This window comes from Magnolia sinica, chromosome 1 (assembly GCF_029962835.1).
Source record: "Magnolia sinica isolate HGM2019 chromosome 1, MsV1, whole genome shotgun sequence".
Lineage (NCBI taxonomy): Eukaryota > Viridiplantae > Streptophyta > Magnoliopsida > Magnoliales > Magnoliaceae > Magnolia > Magnolia sinica.
Genome location: NC_080573.1, coordinates 15,241,928 through 15,262,919, shown reverse-complemented (window position 1 = coordinate 15,262,919; position 20,992 = coordinate 15,241,928). Strand labels below are relative to the sequence as shown.

Here is a 20,992-nt window from a genome sequence, read left to right as displayed (position 1 = left end):
CGAACTGAGTCGAATCGAGCTTTTTTGATTCGAGTCAAGTCGAGCGAGCTAACTAAGCTAGCTTGGTTCGTGTACACCCCTACCTACATTCAATACAGTTAAGTACTTAGAAAATTTCAGCAAACAGAAAGTGCAAAGGAAATGAAATAGATCCAATGGCAAGTGGGGCCCACATGCTAGCAAACTGTAGATAAGAGACACACGTCAATGTACATAGGTTTCCAGATTGGATGAACTAATAAAATGTATAAATCACAAGTCATCCCACACCCAAGTGGGTCAATAAGAGGATGAATGTTATGTACAACATATATCCAGCATACACATTAAGTAGCGCATAAAATATATTGATCAAATCTCTATGATCAGATTCTCTGTTGGAAAATCTGAGCCAACGGATGGTTTAGTAATACATCATTTAGGTTGTTTATAGGTTTCCAACCATATAGAGCCTTGGATCCATCTGGACACACATAAAAATTCAAAATTTGTCCTTACAGAAATATCTATCAGTCTAGAATTTTCTAAATTTTATCATGAAAGAATCTGACTATATGATCCCATGCCTTGCATGTAGTTCAAGTCTAGTGTGGAAGTCACATTAGGTAGGACGCACCTAGTGATGGGTGAGATGATAATACATGTATGGGAACATGATAATGATGTCGTGAGTTGCTTGTTGAAATGATAGATATGATTTAATGGATGGTGAATTATAGCATCTGTATTGATGATGGATGAGTAATTATTTATAGTACTTATGACATTGTTTATGTTAATCATGAAGTGAAAATGATCCTCATGGTAACGATTATGATTTTATATATATATATATATATATATATATATATATATATGACAAAACATGTTAGTTGACTACCATGCTTGATATCCAAGTAATAATGATGCACGTATTGATTGTCGTAATAATAATGTGGATAAGATAACCATAATTTACTTGATGCATGGATAATGATAAACAAATGATGTTGGTGGACGTAAGGATAACCTTATGCATGATAGACAACTAATGCTTAGGGCATGTATAATGATAGTATTGGACAATGGTCATGATATTGATGATGCATGTGAATCCCTATATGCTATGTACTTTGTGCACATGATTGTATGATACATGCTCATATGCATCATTGGTATGCCTGTTATGAGGGTTGATTTGGGGGGGGGGGGGGGTGCGTCCATTCCTTTCAAGCTTGATCTAGCCCCTATTGGTGTAAGCTCGTGACGCTTAACAACTGAACGACTTAATTCATCATGGGGCTCCGCGCTCTAGATAACATTGGTCGTTGGTCTCCTAGATGAAAGAGGAGGATCAAAAAGGATTTCGAATACCCTTTCTTCTGGTCTATCTCCTCTTGGCCAGCCAGGTGGTAAGGGGAAGGTGGAAGTCAGTGCGGTTGATGGGCAGAGCTTACATCTTCTGGATCCACTGTAAACACAAGTTATACAACACCAATCAGGTCTGTTCCATGAGAGACCTGATTGAACAGGACGAGAGAGACGAGAGGAGTGGCGTACCTCAGGCATGTTGTCTGGAACTAGATCAAGCTCACTATTAAGCCTATGGCCGTCCATTCCTTTCAAGCTTGATCCAGCCCCTACTGGCGTAAGCTCGTGACGCTTAACGACTTAATTCATCATGGGGCTCCGCGCTCTATTCGGTTAGAACCCGGTTCGAGAACTGGTCCTCGGGTAGGCAGGTGCTTCTACCTCTTCCATCTAGTGATAGATAACATTGGTCGTTGGTCTCCTAGATGAAAGAGGAGGATCAAATAGGATTTCGAATACCCTTTCTTCTGGTCTGTCTCCTCTTGGCCAGCTAGGTGGTAAGGGGTAGGTGAAAGTCAGTGCGGTTGATGGGCAGAGCTTACATCTTCTGGATCCATTGTAAACACAAGTTATACAACACCAATCAGGTCTGCTCCATGAGAGACCTGATTGAACAGGACGAGAGAGACGAGAGGAGTGGCGTACCTCAGACATGTTGTCTGGAACTGGATCATGGCTTGAGTCTGGAGAAGTCTGCGTTCACTATTAAGCCTACGCCCGTCCATTCCTTTCAAGCTTGATCCAGCCCCTATTGGCGTAAGCTCGTGACGCTTAACGACTGAACGACTTAATTCATCATGGGGCTCTGCACTCTATTTGGTTGGAACCCGGTTTGAGAATTGGTCCTCAGGCAGGTAGGTGCTTCTACCTCTTCCATCTAGTGATAGATAACATTGGTCGTTGGTCTCCTAGATGAAAGAGGAGGATCAAATAGGATTTCGAATACCCTTTCTTTTGGTCTCTCTCCTCTTGGTCAGTGCGGTTGATGGGCAGAGCTTACATCTTTTGGATCGACTGTAAACACAAGTTATACAACACCAATCAGGTCTGTTCCATGAGATAGTGCGAAGAAGTTGACCAATGTACCTGCATCTATGATAGGCTTTTGGTGGGCTTATCCTCGTATGAAAAGTTGAAGTTTAGAGAGGAAGATGTAATCAGGTGGAAAGGAGAAATTAAGAGGTTCTCACTACAGGAAATGGGTGGCTCAAGAAATCAAATCGAACTGCAACCTTGACCACATTCAACAAAGCAGTGGCTTCCCAAAATTTGGGTCCTGAACACCAATGGCCCAGGGAAATCCACAAGCACTGACCAGCTACTATCTCACATGTCTCCCACCCCTGCAGGCCTGGTGTCATCAAACGAGCACCCATCAAAGTTAATTTGCTGCTAATGTCATTACGAGAGGATTTTCTGCAAATGCTATCGATTGGGCCATTTGGTCAAGGCTCGAGCCTTGGGATCTGTTCTTTGTTTTCAATGAAGTTAGAACTCTCACAACTGGTCTAAACATTTCGTTTTCCCATTTTGGCAGATTTGCTAACTCTGTCATAGGTGCCTTCGCTAAGGTGGGGTTTCTCAATTCTATCTTTATTAGGAATTCCATTTCCCTTTTAGTTTTTAATGCATTTTCATTTACCTTCTCAAAAAAGAAGAAGAAAAATTTCAATCATTCAATCAAACTAGTTTAATCAGCAGGCCTCATTTTCAGGGCCATTGGTGCTATTAACAGGTTCAGGGCAAGGTTTAAGAATCAGTATTACGACATATTAATGCCTGATGGAAGAAGAGAGGATTATGACCTAATAAGTGCTAGCAGAAGAAAACAACATTATAACCTAATAATTAGCTGACAAAAGCTGCTGCTATGTAATGATAGTGTCTATTGTGAAAAGGTGGGAAAATGAAAAAAATCGAAAGCATCAGGCAGTTAGAAGATGATGGCCATTTTTACAGAAAAATGGCGTTGCATGCATAACATAGCTGTGTTATGTTTGAAAGACGGTTCTATGTAAATAGCGGCTGTTTTTCTTTCTTTCTTTCTTTCTTTTGATTTTTTTTTTTCCTGAGAGTTATCACAAACTTCTATTAGACAGAAAAATACAAGCAAGGAGGCAGGGAATGTGGAGGGATCATCCCCAAACCATGGGACAAGAAATACAAGAAAACACCCTGAGCAGTGAAAAGATCCTCCTGAAGACCTTTAAATGGGTATATCCAAATGCCCAAAATAGGACTTTACTCTTTATCTTGTTGAAAACTGCATGCCAAATTACTGTCCCTTTCCTTCCCTGAGCAAACCCCATTCCTAGCGTACGGAGGAGCTCCAATAGAATCCCACATAGCCCAATATATATCTCAAACAAAGTCAACGATTTGCCTCGAATCTTTGAAACTAAGACACAATGTATGAACAGGTGGTCAACAAATTCTGCATCTCTAAGGTACATGCTACAACTGTTTGTTATCATCATTCTCCTGTTCTTGAGATGATCATTGGTGTGCAATTTATCATTAGCCATCAGCCAAACAGAAGCAACCACTCTAGGGGCTTGGGCCATTTTTGGCCCACTTACAAAGTTAAAACTACGGGACTGCTAAAACAAGTAAATAACGGCTGTGATGCCGTCATTTTGAAAGATAATAACTCTTATTATAAAGAGAAGGCAAACTACAAGTGGGGAAATGGAAATGAGTGACAGGAGTCAATCACGAGTGATCTTCTTGTCACTCCTCATTTGGAAGGGGGATTAAAGCTTTTAATTACTATTTTTGTAGACTTCTTGTAGGCTGGTTCATTCGGTTGGGGTTAGCTTAAAGTTAATGAAGCCTGAAGCAAGGTGGTAGCAGATTCTAGTGCAGTAGTGGGGAAGCGTCTGTCTTAAAATATTAGCGAGTATAAATAACTAGGAAGCGGGAGTGAGGGAGCTAGTTTGAAGTGTATTTGAAAGCGGGAATGACACTTGGTGTAGTGTTTTTGCAACTAAGCCTGAGCCCTCCTATTTACTCAACATGTCTCATATTTTCGCTCAAACTTGGTCCATGAGTGTGGCCAAACCCTTCTACTAGATAGCCTATAGGTTGGTCGAATGAACCCATTGCCAGCCTTGTATTTGGTGACTCTTTTATTGGCAAGGCCATATGAGGTGGAGTGTTTGGGGATTAGGAAGTGACATGAGTAGCGAGTGATTGTTGTAGAGATGAAGTTGTGTAGATGGATTTGTTGGAGGACTAGAAAGGAGGGTCAAGATTTAAGGTCATCTGAAGCAATCCTACGTGTAACCTCAATGGGACAACAATGTTAAGCAGATAGAGATAATTTGGTTCTGTGCAACAAAAGTGGTCATGGCCCAGTAAGGAGGGGAAGATGTGTAGATTGCCGCAGAGATGAAGATGTGTAGATGGATTCGTTGAAGGGATTTGATTGATGCCAGTGTTTAGCCCCACTTTTCATTCCATTATTTTTTATTTTTGCCGTTTGACATATTTTGGAAATTTTTAGGGATGAAAATGCCCTTGCGTGGGGGAAAGAGTTGGTACGATGGTTGAGTGTTCGAGTAGTTAAGAGGGCCCTTTACAAAAGTATGGAGTGGGTCCCATTAAACCATGATTGGGTCCACTCAACGAGAGATCTGATATGCTCATTTTATTTGCCAAGTCTTGAAACCACATAAAAATTGAGTTGATTCTAATTGAAGCCCTCTGTGGTTCACAAATGGCGTTAACGTTGGACGTTTATTACCAATTGTTTCATCTAGTGTGGTCCCCCTGTGATGTGGTTTTCCCTCACACTTAGGACCATGCCTTGAAATTAAAATCTTGATCCAATGGATAGTGTGGATTTCACTCATAAGATCCGTGGGCCCCTTAGAAGTTGCTTGAAAGCCCTCTCGTGGGGCCAAGCCAAAAGTGATGACCTCATTTTTTATTTTTTTAGTTTTACAAACAACCTCTTACCTTTGGCCGCCATGGATTGGTCGTCAAAGAGTGAAAATGTTAGCCGGAGAGTGAAAAACTACTTTGAAAATGTAAAAAAGGAAGACATATTCTTCCTGGACAATTGATGTGGGTCCCACAATGAAGAGAAAAGTAAGCCAAAGGTTCACCGGAGAGTGCTGGCCCCACAAAACTACCTTCCAATTGTGAGATGTGTTGGTGGTTCCCTCTGAAGAAAAGAACCTTAGAAAATGAAAATGTTGTCGTCTCCTTTGAGTTGGCCTCACAAGAGGGCTCTCAAGCAACTTCTGTGGGGTCACGAGTCCTTATGAGTGGAATCTATGCTATTCATTCGATTAGGGTTTTAATTTCAGGGCATGAGCCCAAGTATGAAGGAAAACCATATCATAGGTGAACCACACCCGAGGAAACAATTGGGAATGAACGCCCACCGTTAATGCTATTTGTGGGCTATAGAGGGCTTCAAACGGAATAAACTCAATGCTTTCTATGGTTCCAAGACTGGCCAAACTAGATGTGGATCAGATCTCCTGTGGTGTGGGCTCAAATTATGGTTTCATGGGACCAAATCCACACTTTCGGTAATGATCCTCTTAACTTATTGAGCAGTTTACCATTGTACTGGCTCTTTCCCCTATGCAAGGGTATTTTCGTCATTGAAAAATTTCAAAAGCTGTCAGAGGGCAAAAAATATAAAGGAATGAAAAGTGGGGCCAAACACTAGCATCGGTTAAACCTTGCATCCATTTTGGTAAAAATCCCTTTATTGTGGAAGACTGGGACGGAGGGTCAAGATGTAGGTCATTAGAAGCCATCCTACGAGTGGCCTCAATGGGACAACAATGTTGAGCAGATTGAGATGGTTTGGTTCTGTGCAATGAAACTGGTGATGGCCTAGTAAGGAGGGGAACCTTGATTAGGGTTGAGGGGCCTACAAGGAGGGGGGATCGAGGCGGTGAGAAGGGACAATGCAGGCCTGTGCCTGTCCTTAGGGTAGGGCCTTTGGAATGATTGGTAAACATAATTCATATACTTGACCCAAGTATATAGAGATGGCTATAATAATGATCCGATTGGGATGATTAATTGTGGAAAACAACTCTCTAGTGTCTACTGTTCACAAACGAGTCCTGATCTTGGAGTCGGGGAATGAAATTACTACCGTAAAATAGATGTAGATTACTGAAGGACCCTACAATTTATTTCCTACTGCCTGTGTGATCTGAATGTCACTTTATCGTAACTCAGCTTGTTTTAAATATCATCCTCCCCCCATTTTGAACATACCGTGTAGATTGTTAGTACAAACAACTGTCCGCGATGTTGCAGTAGTGGGAATAGTAGGACTTGATTGTTTGATATTGTTATAACTTCCGCACTAGGTGTGTGGCCTTCTTTTTGTATTTAATCATGTTGAGGTTTGCTACCCTACATGCACCTTCACCATGCGTACCTTTACATGCAGCACATTCTGACATGGCAGGCACATGGAACATCTGATCTTTGCTTGCAAAGATGATGTGGTGCAACATCAGGGTAGTCCACTCATCAGGCAGGCCACCCCTGTATTGAGAACATCAGAGGGTTAAATAAAAAATCCAACTGGCCTGGCCACATGCGTAGTCCACCTGATGGGTGCACCCAGCCTGATTTTGTACCACAGTGAGGCCCATCCCTTGCACTTTACAGATGTTCCACGTTTGACAGGTTCCACAAGTTGTGGTGTTAGTGTCTGTAGGTGATCGTCTCTCTCTCTCTCTCTGTTTCTTCTTCTTTTCTGGTTTGTTTTCTGCATGTTCCTTCTGCCATTAGTGCCATCCGTAGGATCTTCTATTATTTATTTAATTTTCTATAACTCTTTACATTGTTGGATTTGCAGGTGGCTATGATCCGAAGTTATTTCTGGCTATTGAGTGGCTGCTTGGCATCAAATGTAATGCTGGAAAGCCCTGCTTTGATACATATCAACTTCTTTAAGGGTCTATTCTCATCACTGCTAGCAAGACTAAACAGGTTTTTTAAGCCTCAAGTCTTATCATAGGGAACAGCACAATGCGCTCAGGTTTTATTGATTGTTCTTCTTGTTTGACATTGTCCATAGCTTGTTCACTGTTTATTGTTGCTACGCGTGTGGCTACATGTGTACCTATGGTCTCTGTATGTGACTGTTTATTTCTCTATGCATGTAGCTGAATTCAGTTGTTCAGCTATGGCATAGGCATATGCTACGGGTGGTGAGTGTGATCACCAAAACATGCCACACATTTGCAGGTGCGGCATGCATGCAAATCAGGTGCATCTACAATTTACTATGCACAAATCAGATGGAAACATGTGTGCATGCATTTATTTAAGGGCATAGTGCAGGCACACATTGTTTGCTCTAAGTCGATTACCTCTCTGGCCTCATGGGACTATTTATCCAATGTAAATTGATACTTTGGCAGTGTGCTGGTCGATACGCAGGCACAAATTTGTACACAGAAGTAAACTCAAATTAAACCCACCAAGTCACGTGCCTAATGTATATGGATCATAAGAAAAGATTACACCGATAGCATTTTCTACCTGGACAAGTGGTGGACATTCGATGGACAGTTGAAATGACAAATAAAAAAGGCCAAAGTCCTAATTTAACCAACAGACGTCCATCAATCAGAGTTTGGGATGGCTCAATTGTATCTGATTTTGGGTAAGGTGTGGCAATTTGGATGGGTTAGTTTGAGTTAATGCATGCGTCAACCATCATACTCTGCCAGAGTATCAAAATACTTACGTTATCCAGTATGTTTTGCTCATTTTTCTTTATTTATGTTTTCTGTTTTTGTGGTTATATTAACTATTTTTGACTTGTAGTTTTTATTTATTACTTTCCAATTTGATGTTGCAATTTAAACTTTTTATGTAATTTCATTGGGCCTTTGTCCACCTTGACTTTATGTTTCTTTTTCCCCCATTCATTTAATGTTATGCTGTTGCAGTCTTTTCACATAAGTAGAGACTATGTAGTATGTACCCATATACTTCACCATCACCATCCTCATCTTCATCATCCTCCTCCTCCTCATGGTCATCATCATCATTATCATGATTCATTATCATCATCATCATGCAACCATTTGGAACTAATTTACACTATTAACCTCAAAAGGCCTGTTTGGTAGAGACCTAGAAATGAGTTCATCTCATTTTAGTTAATAGTATGTATTAAGGATTATGTTTCTTTCGCAAGGATTAAAAATAATCTTGATTACCAACAATCATCATCTTTAGTACATAATTATGATTAACTAAAGTGAGATGAACTCAGTTTAAGCGTCTACCAAATGGGCTCTACTAGTTTATTAAAAAAAAGTTCATAAAAAATAGAAAGGACTATTGAAGGTTTGCTAGCCCCACATTCACCCTCTCCACACACGCCTTTACATGCATCACTTATGCCAACATGGCAAGTGTATGGAACATCTGAGTAGTGCATAAGATGGCCCAGATCATGACGATGGCCATATTTAAAAAAAGACAATCAGGCTTTTCTATTTGTTAGGTGGGCCACCCTGTACAAAAAAAACTGACTGTTAAAATAGAACTTGCCATAGATCCATATTCAACAAAACAGAAAAGAAGAAGAAAAAAACATGTGGGTTGCCTGCTGAATGGACGGGAGGAACAGCTTGAATTTGGTGTAAGGTCATCTCCATTGCAGGAGCCATCTAGTCCACTGCTGAGATGTCGTACAGACACCTGCCTGGTTGGCAAGTGTGCAACCTCTATTTGCAGTCTCTAATTTTCAGTGATGTAAAAACCATGGAACCAAAATAGCAGGAACAAGACTATGATAATGATAAATCATGGAAACACAATGCAGATACTAGTTAATGACCTCTTTTCTTCTTTGGCATGCCCACACATTTAGAGGTTTGTTTTGGTAGAGGTAATGTTTGAGTTGATATATTTTCAACCAACATGATTTACCAGGGATGTGGATTGCATGCTAACTCAGCATGCTCTAGCATGATGAGTAAACTGTGGAGTCCACTGTGATGTATATCTTATCCACGCCGTTGATCTGTTTTTCCAACTAATTTGAGGGCACGATCCCAAAATTGAAGCATATCGAAAGCTCCAGCGGACCACACCACAGGAAACAGTGGGCGGTGAACGCCTACTGTTGAAAACTTCTTAGGGGCCATAGAAGTTGGGAGAATTTTAAAAACTCAACCACACACTCACACACTACTGTGGTTTTTTTTTTTTTTTAAATTTTTTATTTATACCACAATGGGTACTCGAACCCATGACCTCATGTTGAAACTTTTGAGAGTCTACCACTTAGACATGAGTAAGGACCCGGTTGACCTTGCCTTAAAAAAAAAAAAAAAAAACTCCCAAATTGGAAGATCGTAGCCAATGGTTCTTTGTTTGCATCCTGATGGCCCCCTTTTGGATTGAGCTTGCCTAAATAAATCTCCCAAATTGGAAGATCCCTTTTTTACTTTATTTTTATGTTTGTGTGCTTTGAACATTTTTGTTGGGGATCAATTTATCTAAACCCAATCCAGCTACTAAGTACATGCCTGTTCTCTTCACTTGGATATTAGTTATTTCTAGTATTCATATTGCATGATCAAAGGTGGAAGGATGGTTCTGTTTGGAGTCCTGGGTTCAGACAGTCTTCGAGCCAGAAACTTCTAATGTTCTACAAATTCTTCAATGGAGCTCGTTTGTTTGAAGTGCTTCATCTTGGTTGAGATCACAAAATCCTTTCAGGCAGACTGAAACCAATGCATCACTAGGACTCTGATCCTGGTTCTCTACTCTAATAGGGATGTTCACTAGGCAAGTTCTTTTTGTAAATTTGTTGTAATTCTAAGCCTCTGTGACTTGACTTGGTACTCGTCCAAGTCAACTTGACAATGTTTTCCACCGAGTCATTAGGAAACGTGCTGAGCAGGACTCAGTTTTGACCCGACTAGACTTCTTGAAACCAGGAGCCCTACTGCAGCCTTGCAGGACTTGAATCGAGTCACCTGTTAGAGTGGGTGATTTTCTTAAAAGAATTTGAAAGTGGGATATGAGTTTGTACTCACAACACCAAGGATGGGAGCAAGCTTCATCTAGCAATGGGTGATTTTCTTAAAAGAATTTGAAAGTGGGATATGAGTTTGTACTCACAACACCAAGCATGGGAGCAAGCTTCATCTGGCAACAATCTGACCACATTATTGTCTATTTTAGCTGTTTTCTAATGCAATCATTTAAAAATATTTAATATTACTCGGAAGTCCTTAGAACTTAATTATTGAGCAGGAGTCGTGTCTCGATGTCTACCCAATGCCTCTGCATATTGTGCTGTGTTTTTGAGTTTTTTAACTATGAAATTTGCTCTGTTATATTCATGTCCTTAACCGGGAAAATCCTGAAGGAGCTGTTTCTCCCCTTGCAGGCAGTTATTGTATGATGCTCGGCCTTGATTAAAGAGTACCTCGCGCTTAAAGGCTGCACGGACAGTATATGTGGGACCATGTATCAGTGGTCCAATCTGAGGATAATGGGCTACACTCGTATTGTGGTTTTACTGGATGGGCCTTTTTGGTTGAATGTGAACTGTTGCTATACTCTCTTTGCTCAACTGCCTGGTTACTTGCTTGCTTTTAATTGGCAGGGTAATCCATATAGAAGATTGTTTTTGTTTAAGCTACCCAGAGAGGTTCCGTCAAGACTGGTTTTGATCACTGAACCATGGGGCGCCACTTGTACAAAATGACAACCTGATCGCACTTGGATATTCTGTAATTGCTAGCTTAGTGGCTAGACTGGCAGTGTACGGTTGGCACTGTTAGACTGTACTTGTGGCGTGATGTGCTTCAATCCAAACATTTGAATTGTGGGCTCGTTGTGAATGGTGTAAATATCAAAGGTCATATTGATTGGACTACCAAAAAAATAAATCAAGGGCCTCTTTGGACCTCGGTTGAATTTAAAAGTAACATTAGAAGAGAACCTTCTGTGGACTGGGACAATAAAGTAATTTGTGGAAAATTATGTTTTTGTTTTTTTTTTTTTTCTTTTCTTTCAAGGTTTTTCGCAAAAAGGAAAAGAAAAAAGGTGCCACTTATCGAGAATTACTTTTCGACTATTGACCATCTCATACTTGGGATTTCAGTCTACATTTTACTTTTTGTTTTCAAATCGAATATTGGGATATCACCAGTCCAAACAGCCTTCAAAATGAAATGGTGAATCCATTTTTAATTACAATGTATACCGCTAAAACAAATGCGCCCTTAAAGTAGGATTGAATGTTTGTGTAGATGATGGCACAGATAAAAACAGTAATTGCTAAAATCTCAACTTTGGTTCTAGCAATCTTGTTAATTCACATCAAAGTAATGGATTGAAGTAATTTGCAAAGAATCCTGATCTGGTAGGCGGAGCGTATGGAAACTCTTTCATGCATAGTTTGATTTATAATCACTGGCATTCACATCACCTATCTAAACCATCCATTCGGTCCACCCCAATTCTTCTGGTTAATGTGCAAAAACTGAAGTAATTTGGATGCTCCTAAGCATCCGTCGCTGTGTCAATCATATGCAAATGAACTTGTACATTCATTTTTTGATGCTACAGATTGGATTGTTTAGGCTGTCCAAATAGTATCATTTATCAAGACAGGATAGGGAGAATGGCCTCGGACATGGTGGATGGTCTTTGGTGATGGGATGCCAAAATCTTTGTTTAGGTTGGGTGTCAGTTTAGGTTTGGTCAATCTCCTAGTGGTCCATAAGGGTCTGTGGTTAGCTTGGAGAGGACCTATGCCTACCTCATTTAATAATGGTTGGGTTTATCACGTGATAGGTCTGTAAGATGCTACATTTCACGTTTGCGCTTGGGTCTGGTTATGCTTAATGGTGTTGGGTGATGCCAATCCCTTGATCCGTAGTCGTAGCTTGTCAGATGTTGGGCATGGGAAGGGATCCCTTGAATTAACATGTTATATCAGGTTGCCCATGAAAACCATGGTTTCAAAGGTAACATTTTCATCCTTCCCAGGTAACACATTTCACAAGAAGAATGAAATTTACATAGTCATAAACTTTTCCATTATCATATACTGGATTCAATCTATCCAAACACGGTCTTAAATGTTTAGGGTCTGATAATTGACTTGGGTTAGGTTGAAGGTCGTTCGCCCATCAGCTTTAAGGTCTAATAATTGACTTGGGTTTGGGCGAAGGTCATCGGTCCATCAGCTTTAGTTAAGACTACCCCTGCCTAGACCATGGTCATATTAAGGATGATGTGTTCAATTGCATGTATATTTACCACATGATAGCTAATACCTAGAAAATAGCATATCAGGCAGGACTTGTGCTTCATTGGCTTAGGCACCAGCCTTTTGAGCCACAGGCCAATCTCATCCTCAATTCCTGCCTTCTTTTATTGAATCTGCTTTGGTCTGACTTGGACCTGGCCATCCTTGCCTACTGACAATTTCTTTTACTCGGTCAGGCCCAGGCTGATGTGGACCGGGCTACTTTGGCAATCCTACTTCGGCTGTACATTGGTCAAGGTGTTTGATTATTGTATGGGCTTCTCGCACAAACTTCTCTGGAAAAAAGTACGGTTATGATGGGTGGGTTGATGTCTGATAAAAATGGAAGGGACCAAGATAACATTGAAAATGGGGTGGTTCATGCAATGGATGCAGCAATCTGAACTTTGCCTTTGAGTGCCTCGTTGTGGATGGAGGAAAACCCAAAAATCACACTAATTAGATATCTTAACCATCTGATTTGGTCCGGCCCCATAGCTGACTCTGTTTCAACACTGAAACACTGAGATAATGGGATTGAGTGCCCTTGTGATGTGGGTGTGCGTGACCCAAAAAAAAAAACCACCGTCCATCGGGTCTTGCCCTTCCGAATTTGAAGGTGCCCCATCGTGGATGGAGCAAAACCTGAAAATCATACTAATCAGTTGTCTTAAGCACCCCTCTGATCTCGACAGTTGAATTTGTGGGTGCCCTACTGTTGGTGGAGCCAAAACCCAAAAATCGTACTAAGCAAATATCTTAACCATCTGATCTTGTGCGCTGAATTTGCTGGCGCCCAATTGTGGGTGGATCATAACCCTAAAGTCACACAAATCAGTCTTGTCTTTGCCCTTCGGTTACAACACAGATCATTCTGTTTTTATTATCCATCTGATAGCCACTTATCAGATGATGGGTGTCTGATCAATAATCGAGAACTATCCCCAAATGGGCCCTATGTTTTGGACGATTGGGATTTATGCACGTGTATGCCGCACTATTGAACTGTCACAGTGAAGCAACCGCATGTAAGTAGCATTGTAGGCTATGATGCAGGGTAGCTGCATCTGGACGTGTGGTGAAATCATAGATCTGGACCATCACTTTGGTCTGGCCCCCTGTTGTAGCTGGTTGCAAAAATCAAACAGACTGCATAAAGCGCTAGCCATCTGATGAATAGCTTACAAAATGAACTGTCAAGAACATTGATGACAAATGGAGGGGTATCACAATAAAGGGAAAGGTTTGGATGGTATATGATTTATGCCATTTTTTCATGCTAACCCATTAAGAACAGCTGGGGTGAATGGGTGGTCCTGATCAATGATTAAATTTACAGAGAGGCCCAACCTGATGAGTTGACCGGCCAGATTTTGGGGCATGTTATCTGTGGCCCTGCTTGATGAATGGCTTAGCTTCACACAGGTTCTACTGTTTCTCTTTAATGAGTTCAGTGGATTTCTTAGAGTTTCTCCATGTAAATTCCAACATGTCATCCTTCAACTGGTTTAATTGAAGGGAAGGGTGGCATAGATAACTTGGAAAGTATGCACCTGAGGATGACGAAGATGAAGTAGGTGAGGGTCGACATCAACTAGCTTTACTATCCAAGAACGGGCCGGTGGAATACACTATTGTGGTAGGTGAAACAGTGGATGCACCTGATACATTACAATACCTCGCTCCTTATACAGGAGCTGAGATAAGGATATGATGATGATGATGACGACGGTAATGCGGTTGATGATAGCAGGCATCAAGGACAAGGCCACAACAACAACGATGAGGATGGTCTGTAAGTCCATGTCATTAGGGTTCCCTTACTGTTTCGCAGTCTTTTTTCAACTTGTCAGCTTAGCTTCTTTCTGTAATTCAAAATGGCCCAGCAGAGCCAATCCACTGAAATTCACCAGAAGTCCATGCAAGAACATGAGCCATCCTCGAAATGGTGGAAGCGGATCCGATCCCTCACAACAATCTTGCACTTGTAAATCCTCGATATCATCTTTGCAGCGGCATGGCAATCTTCACACACACGAAGGTTCTTCGTGATTCGAATGGTTACACCTGGATCACTATTAATTAACCCAAACGCAATTGCCAACTTCTCGCTGTGGTGGTAGAGCGCTGTCTGCTTTTCTTCCTCATCCATATCAAGCAATACTGCACTAGTGTTGGGTGTATGACCTTCAAGCTTGAGTTCTTTGCTTATATCTTCCAATTTGGCATAAATCTCTTGGCTTTGCTGGTGTGAGTTATCTCCTGCGATAAACTCATGAATGGTACCTCTCAAGTCTATGAAGCTACACCCAGGCATCTTACTAACACCACGTTCTTTCATCTCTCTCCTCAGCACTGCAACATCACCCCACTTCCCTTCAGCAGCATCTATATTCGATAAGAGGACATACCGCCCACTATGATCCGGCTCCAGCTCAAGAAGCTGTTTTCTACTCGCTCGCCCAATTGGGCATTCCCATGAATCCTGCAAGCATTAGCGAGACCTCCCCAAATGGCAGAATTGGGTTCCATGGGCATGCTTTTAATGACCTCTTGTGCTTGATCTAACAACCCAGCTCGACCATAAAGATCAACCATACAACAATAGTGTTGAATATTTGGCTTTAGCCCATACACCTTTGTCATGGAATCGAAGTAAATTGATCCTTCATCGACCAACCTTGAATGGCTACACGCATTCAAAACTCCAACGAACATCACATTGTTTGGTCTGACTCCATGCATTTCCATCTGAGAGAACAGACATAATGCATCCTCACCATGCCCATTGATTGCAAGCCCACCGATCATTGTGCTCCAAGCCCGTACGTTCTTCTCCTTCATCTCATTGAAAACCTCAAGTGCCCTCTCGACACACCCACACTTTGAATACATGTCTACAAGAGCAGTTCCCAACCGCACGGTGACGCCTACATTCTTCTTCGTCACATATCCCTCAATCCACTTCCCTTGCTCCATGGCTCCCAAATGAGCGCAAGCAGAAAGGACATTCACCAACACACTCTCATTGGGTTCGACTTTCTCAACTAGCATTTTTCTAGTTGAAAATTGGATTGCCAACACCCCAAAAGCTACCCCTAAAGTTACATGAAGCATGGTCCAAGGACATGTATCGCATATTCAGGCCCAGAGATTGTTCAAGATAGACCCATTATTTCATGATCCAGGATTTTTACCTAAACGGATCCCCACCATGGATGACCAATGATCCAAGAAACTCCATGATGGGAACATCATATCCCTTCCACTGCTACCCTGCAAATAGATGGTTAAGAAAAGAACATAACAACGGCCCACGTTCAATATAGAAAATGCCAGGGACTATACACTTAGGTTCTTCGTCTGTAGGTTTGAGACATGGCCCACACACCCCATGCTGAGGCCCATCTGCTCAACACTCTGTGTCGTTGGACAGTGGGACCCACGACACGTGGCAGCTCAAAACGGTAAACAAGCATCTGCTTTTTGCTATCGTACCTTGAAGGTGATCCGATTGGCGAACCTCGGCAGCTTTCCAGTGATGCCGTCACCGAAGAGGGAGCCCAAATCATCTTCCAAGGCGAATGTCTTCCCCGACCGTTTCTTCTTCTTCGCCGCCCTCTCTTCTGCTTCAAATTCCGCAGTGACTTCCGCTCGGACCTCATCCTCCTCCCATCGACTGAGAACGCTCCTGCCTCCTGAAAATACAGCCAAAATTTAAATTTTAAAAAAATAAATAAATTAATTAAATAAATAAAAAAATTTGACATTGAAAAAAATTCAATTCCTCTGAAAATAAATGAGATGAGAAGACGGACCTCGAGGGAAATCTGGTTCGTCGTCTTCTATCGGGATAGAGAGAGATTCGGGTTTCGGGTCCTTTTCGGGTTTGTTTCTCCTCTTTGAGGATTTTATTGCGGTTTTTTTAGGTTTGAAACCGTCTTTGGTATTCGCCTTTGGAGATTTCTTCTTCTTGGAAGTGGCTGCCATTTGGTTGTGTTTCTGGGCGTTTGGGAGCCCTAGAAATGAGCAGTTTTTGAGATTGTGATGGATTCTGATTTTCTTCGCTGCAGCGACGAGCGGCTGGAGAGTGTTTAGGAGGGTTTTAGAAGCGAGGGTTTTAGGTTTGACGGTGGGGGCGCGCGAGAATAGAGTCGGATTCGGTAATGACCCTTGAGTACCCAGGTCTCGGTACCGGTCAGTTTTGTGGACCCCACCTTGATGTATACATTTTATCCATGCCACAGGCCCCACATGATGGATCCACATCAAAGGTGGACCTATACAATGGACGTTCCACATTAAGTGGGCCCCGCATGCTAGATGACTCATGTTAACATGGGCCACATAATAGATTATCCCCGTCAAAGGTCAACCCCTAATCATAAATGGCCCACATGATAGATGACCCATATAAACATGAGCCCCACAATCGATTGTCCATATCAAAAGTTGGCTCTGGCCTACATTTAAATGATGGAAGTTTTTAATGATGGGTGTTCAATCATCATTGTTTCCTGTAGTGTGGTCTACCTAAGATTTGGATCTTCCTCATTTTTGGTACCATACCCTGAAATGATGTTGAAAAACGGATGTACGGTGTAGATATACAATAAATACATCAAGCTGGACATTGCAATCAGGGCCTCATCTCTAAGATGTTACTCTTGCCTTACCTAGTCGTGCACAAGACCAATGATCATAACTAAATCCGAGTCAAATGCTAATTACCAGAATGGATAAGATTAAATGGATAAGATTAGAATATTTCTAACAACTTCTCATTTCCTTGTACTTATAAATACCATCACAAAGTAACTATCTCCTATCATCATTTCAACGTAACAAAGAAAGAGAAAGATGCCGTCGACTACAGTTGGCCAGGTTATCCGATGCAAAGGTATATCTTAAAAACTCTCTACTTTCTTCATTTGTAATTTTATAATTTCTATAATAATTATGTTTATGTATGTATGTATGCAGCTGCGATAGCATGGGAAGCTGGGAAGCCGCTGGTGATAGAAGAGGTAGAAGTGGCACCACCACAGGCAATGGAAGTTCGTTTAAAAATTCTCTTTACTTCCCTCTGCCACACTGATGTCTACTTCTGGGAAGCTAAGGTCTCACTTTTTATTATAATAATATCGACAATGCTTTTTAAAAATGAAAAAAAAAACATTCATTTATATGAAAAAATTAAGTATTTTTTTTATTAATATAATATTGTAGAAGGATGACTAAAATGAGATTGAAATATTTAAATGTTACAGGGGCAGACACCATTGTTCCCTCGCATCTTTGGCCATGAAGCTGGGGGGTAAACCTTTTTTTATTTCTTATTTAAATTATTTATTTCTTTGAATTTTTATTTTACTTTAATTTTAAATTTCGTTCATTATTTTATAATTGTAATACCTTTTTTGCATTGCCTATTTGGAATCATCTACCTATCTATAGGATTGTGGAAAGTGTTGGAAAAGATGTGACGGAACTCAAACCAGGTGATCATGTGCTCCCTATATTCACTGGTGAATGTAAGGACTGTTCCCACTGCAAATCAAAGGAAAGCAACTTGTGTGAACTCCTTAGGATAAACACTGATAGAGGAGTGATGATCAACGATGAGCAATCGAGGTTCTCCATCAATGGAAAACCCATCTACCATTTTTTAGGAACCTCCACTTTCAGTGAATACACTGTCGTTCATGTTGGTTGCGTTGCCAAGATCAACCCAAATGCTCCTCTTGATAAAGTTTGCGTTGTTAGTTGCGGAATCTCGACAGGTGGATACTACAATGCTAAAAAAATCTTTCTATTTGCTTTGTTTCATAAATTTCTAATATGATTTTTTTTTTTAATTAAATTTTTTGTTACTGAATTTGGTTTTTGCCTTTTAGGTCTTGGTGCCACTTTGAATGTTGCAAAACCTCCAAAGGGTTCCACTGTTGCTATTTTCGGATTAGGAGCAGTCGGTCTTGCGGTAAGTTTCTCTCTTTTCTTTGTAAATTTTTTTACTGAGGAAATATATGTGATCCAAATTCTTGCATAAGGTGGGCCCATGGTGGATGAGATTTTAACTACCTCTTACCAACCATCTGATTGGACCCTTATTGAATGTGGACGTTTCTTTCTCTCAAGTGTATATTCTTTTAAGATTATTTATCCCTTTATCTATATATGGTGCATTTGTGTTATTTTAACTTTCTTTTGGTTTTGTATCACACTAGGCTGCCGAAGGGGCAAGAATCTCTGGGGCCTCAAGGATCATTGGGGTAGATTTAAATTCGGAAAAATTTAATGAAGGTGAAAGTTGTTTTGTTTTTCTACATTTATTATTTGATCTTATATACATTACTAATTATTTGATTATATTTTGATACCAGCTAAGAAATTTGGAGTTACAGAATTTGTAAATCCGAAAGAGCACGATAAACCTGTTCAAGAGGTTTGTTATGAATCTTGATTTGAAGCAAATTGATTGGTGATTACCAATCAAATGCATTTTGTATATATTTTCTAGGTTTAATAGCATTTGGATTTAGCTGATATCTTCACTAATATAAAGAGGTCTTCAAGTTTAACAGGTTATCGCCAAGATGACTGGTGGAGGAGTAGACCGTAGCGTTGAATGTTCTGGCAACATTAATTCTCTTATATCTGCCTTTGAATGCGTTCATGATGTAATTTTCTACTCTTAACTTATGTTCGTTAGGCTACTTGCAATCTGTAATTTTTAATATTGCAATTCTAATGTTCTCAGGGTTGGGGTGTTGCTGTACTAGTTGGCATACCTCACAAAGATGCTGTGTTCAAGACCAACCCCTTAAATGTGTTGAGTGAGAGGACTCTAAAGGGAACGTTTTTCGGAAACTACAAACCACGTACCGATATTCCTGGAGTCGTCGAAAAGTATATGAAGAAGGTATGCATAATTAGATTTTTGTTACATTGAACTACCATTACCAGCATATCTTACTCTTTCCAATGAATTGTATATCTTTATATTTATTTTAATAAAATACTATATTTACATACATATCATTGTATATTGCAGGAGTTGGACTTAGATAAGTTTATAACACATGAAGTACCATTCTCTGAGATCAACAAAGCTTTTGATTACATGCTCAAAGGGGAGGGTCTTCGGTGCCTCATTCGCATGGATGGATAGAGATTGAATAAAGCATGTGTTGGACTGTTGTTAGTTTCTTTCCATTCATTCATAAATTTCTTGTTATAAGAAAATTTAAAGTTGTTTGTAAATAATTAAAATTTCGAACAGCAGCGTTCTTATTTTGTTTCGTATCATATTTTAAGTGACATTGATTTTTTCTTATTGAATTTTATGGGTTATGGTATCATATAAGTTCTATCCATACATTCTTAGCAGGTAAATTTATTTGCATAATTAAAATATGTCCATATAAGATAATTACAACCATGCAAATAAAGGGCCTACAAATTGAAATGCATGGAGCCACCCTGTAGGCCCACATTTTATTTTCCAACTCACAATGAGAACCATATATCTGAATATATGAGCCTTATGTGAACCAATGAAAGGATAGTGAATTTATTTATACGTTTTCTTTCCTAACCTTTAATATTATTATATTATATTAGTAATTAATATACAATTATAACTACTTTTTTTTTTTAAAAAAAAAATATACTTCTATGTTTGTTAATTATATATCACAATTCTATTCATTTTAACTATTTTTGTTGTATTTTCCTGTATAAATCGTATATATTTATATACAATACATTTATTATTATTGTTATATATTTACAATTTTAAAATCAATTTATAAAATTATATTACTTAATATTATTATGCACTATATACATTGTATACATAATAACATTATATAAAATAATATAAATCATAATATTATTTTAATAATATGACTAATACTTTTTAACTTTATCTTACTTTTTATATAATTACATATTTTATCTTACAAATGTGTATATATTTAATATATATTACTATCAATATATAAAACATTCATTATTAACTAATAATTACACTGTGTACACACATACACACAAACACACATACACATATTGTTATTATTATGCTTATTATTTTTTATAATATAATCTTATTTTAAGAATTTTATTGATATTATATTGTATTTTATATTCACTCCAAATGATATATTTAATAATTTCTTTACATATCTTTTAACATTATATTTTATTTACTTAATTAATAATCTTTTTATTATTCATTAAAATATATATTTAAAATTTTTATTGTAAAATATATTTTTCATACTATGTGAACAAATTCATGTAATGAATTTTATTAAATACCTATTCTTTATTAATTTATAACAGCAATTTGTTTTGCCAATATAA

General features: G+C 39.4%; 4 protein-coding genes across 11 annotated transcripts in view; 2 read left to right on the top strand and 2 right to left on the bottom strand.

Moving 5' to 3' along the window:
• Positions 1-11,204, top strand: part of LOC131240831 (protein FLX-like 1) — a 44,906-nt gene extending 33,702 nt beyond the window's left edge. For 3 of the 8 annotated variants that reach the window (XR_009168880.1, XR_009168872.1, XR_009168878.1), the window contains 2 exons: positions 7,190-7,323; positions 10,754-11,204. The gene's annotated coding sequence lies outside the window, so the exon portion shown is untranslated. Of the gene's footprint in view, positions 1-3,445; positions 3,565-7,189; positions 7,324-10,753 lie in introns of all 8 variants that reach the window. The other 5 variants (XR_009168882.1, XR_009168881.1, XR_009168877.1 and 2 more) reach the window with 4 other exon arrangements.
• Positions 11,205-12,259: 1,055 nt separating this feature from the next.
• LOC131240811 (alcohol dehydrogenase 1-like) lies at positions 12,260-20,203 on the top strand. Its single transcript, XM_058239296.1, has 11 exons — positions 12,260-12,341; positions 17,441-17,525; positions 17,609-17,745; positions 17,896-17,942; positions 18,083-18,408; positions 18,523-18,605; positions 18,853-18,928; positions 19,009-19,070; positions 19,210-19,305; positions 19,386-19,547; positions 19,680-20,203. Exons 2-11 carry the CDS (start codon positions 17,486-17,488, stop codon positions 19,794-19,796), a joined length of 1,146 nt encoding a protein of 381 aa, XP_058095279.1. The 5' UTR covers positions 12,260-12,341; positions 17,441-17,485; the 3' UTR covers positions 19,797-20,203.
• On the bottom strand, positions 14,532-15,679 carry LOC131244205 (pentatricopeptide repeat-containing protein At5g66520-like). Its single transcript, XM_058243850.1, has 2 exons — positions 15,263-15,679; positions 14,532-15,110 (listed from the first exon to the last, which is right to left on the bottom strand). Exons 1-2 carry the CDS (start codon positions 15,677-15,679, stop codon positions 14,532-14,534), a joined length of 996 nt encoding a protein of 331 aa, XP_058099833.1.
• Positions 15,969-16,756, bottom strand: LOC131240801 (rRNA biogenesis protein RRP5). Its single transcript, XM_058239286.1, has 2 exons — positions 16,444-16,756; positions 15,969-16,323 (listed from the first exon to the last, which is right to left on the bottom strand). Exons 1-2 carry the CDS (start codon positions 16,613-16,615, stop codon positions 16,115-16,117), a joined length of 381 nt encoding a protein of 126 aa, XP_058095269.1. The 5' UTR covers positions 16,616-16,756; the 3' UTR covers positions 15,969-16,114.
• Positions 20,204-20,992: the final 789 nt, after the last annotated feature.

Excerpts from the sequence above, each read along its gene's own strand:
- LOC131244205 (XM_058243850.1), bottom strand. The coding sequence starts at position 15,679 with ATGCTAGTTGAGAAAGTCGAACCCAATGAGAGTGTGTTGGTGAATGTC. Across the intron at positions 15,111-15,262 it reads ACTTCGATTCCATGACAAAG|GATTCATGGGAATGCCCAAT; the intron begins GTGTATGGGCTA and ends TAATGCTTGCAG.
- LOC131240801 (XM_058239286.1), bottom strand. The coding sequence starts at position 16,615 with ATGGCAGCCACTTCCAAGAAGAAGAAATCTCCAAAGGCGAATACCAAA. Across the intron at positions 16,324-16,443 it reads CGAACCAGATTTCCCTCGAG|GAGGCAGGAGCGTTCTCAGT; the intron begins GTCCGTCTTCTC and ends CTGTATTTTCAG.
- LOC131240811 (XM_058239296.1), top strand. The coding sequence starts at position 17,486 with ATGCCGTCGACTACAGTTGGCCAGGTTATCCGATGCAAAG. Across the intron at positions 18,606-18,852 it reads TAGGAGCAGTCGGTCTTGCG|GCTGCCGAAGGGGCAAGAAT; the intron begins GTAAGTTTCTCT and ends GTATCACACTAG. Across the intron at positions 19,306-19,385 it reads CCTTTGAATGCGTTCATGAT|GGTTGGGGTGTTGCTGTACT; the intron begins GTAATTTTCTAC and ends TAATGTTCTCAG.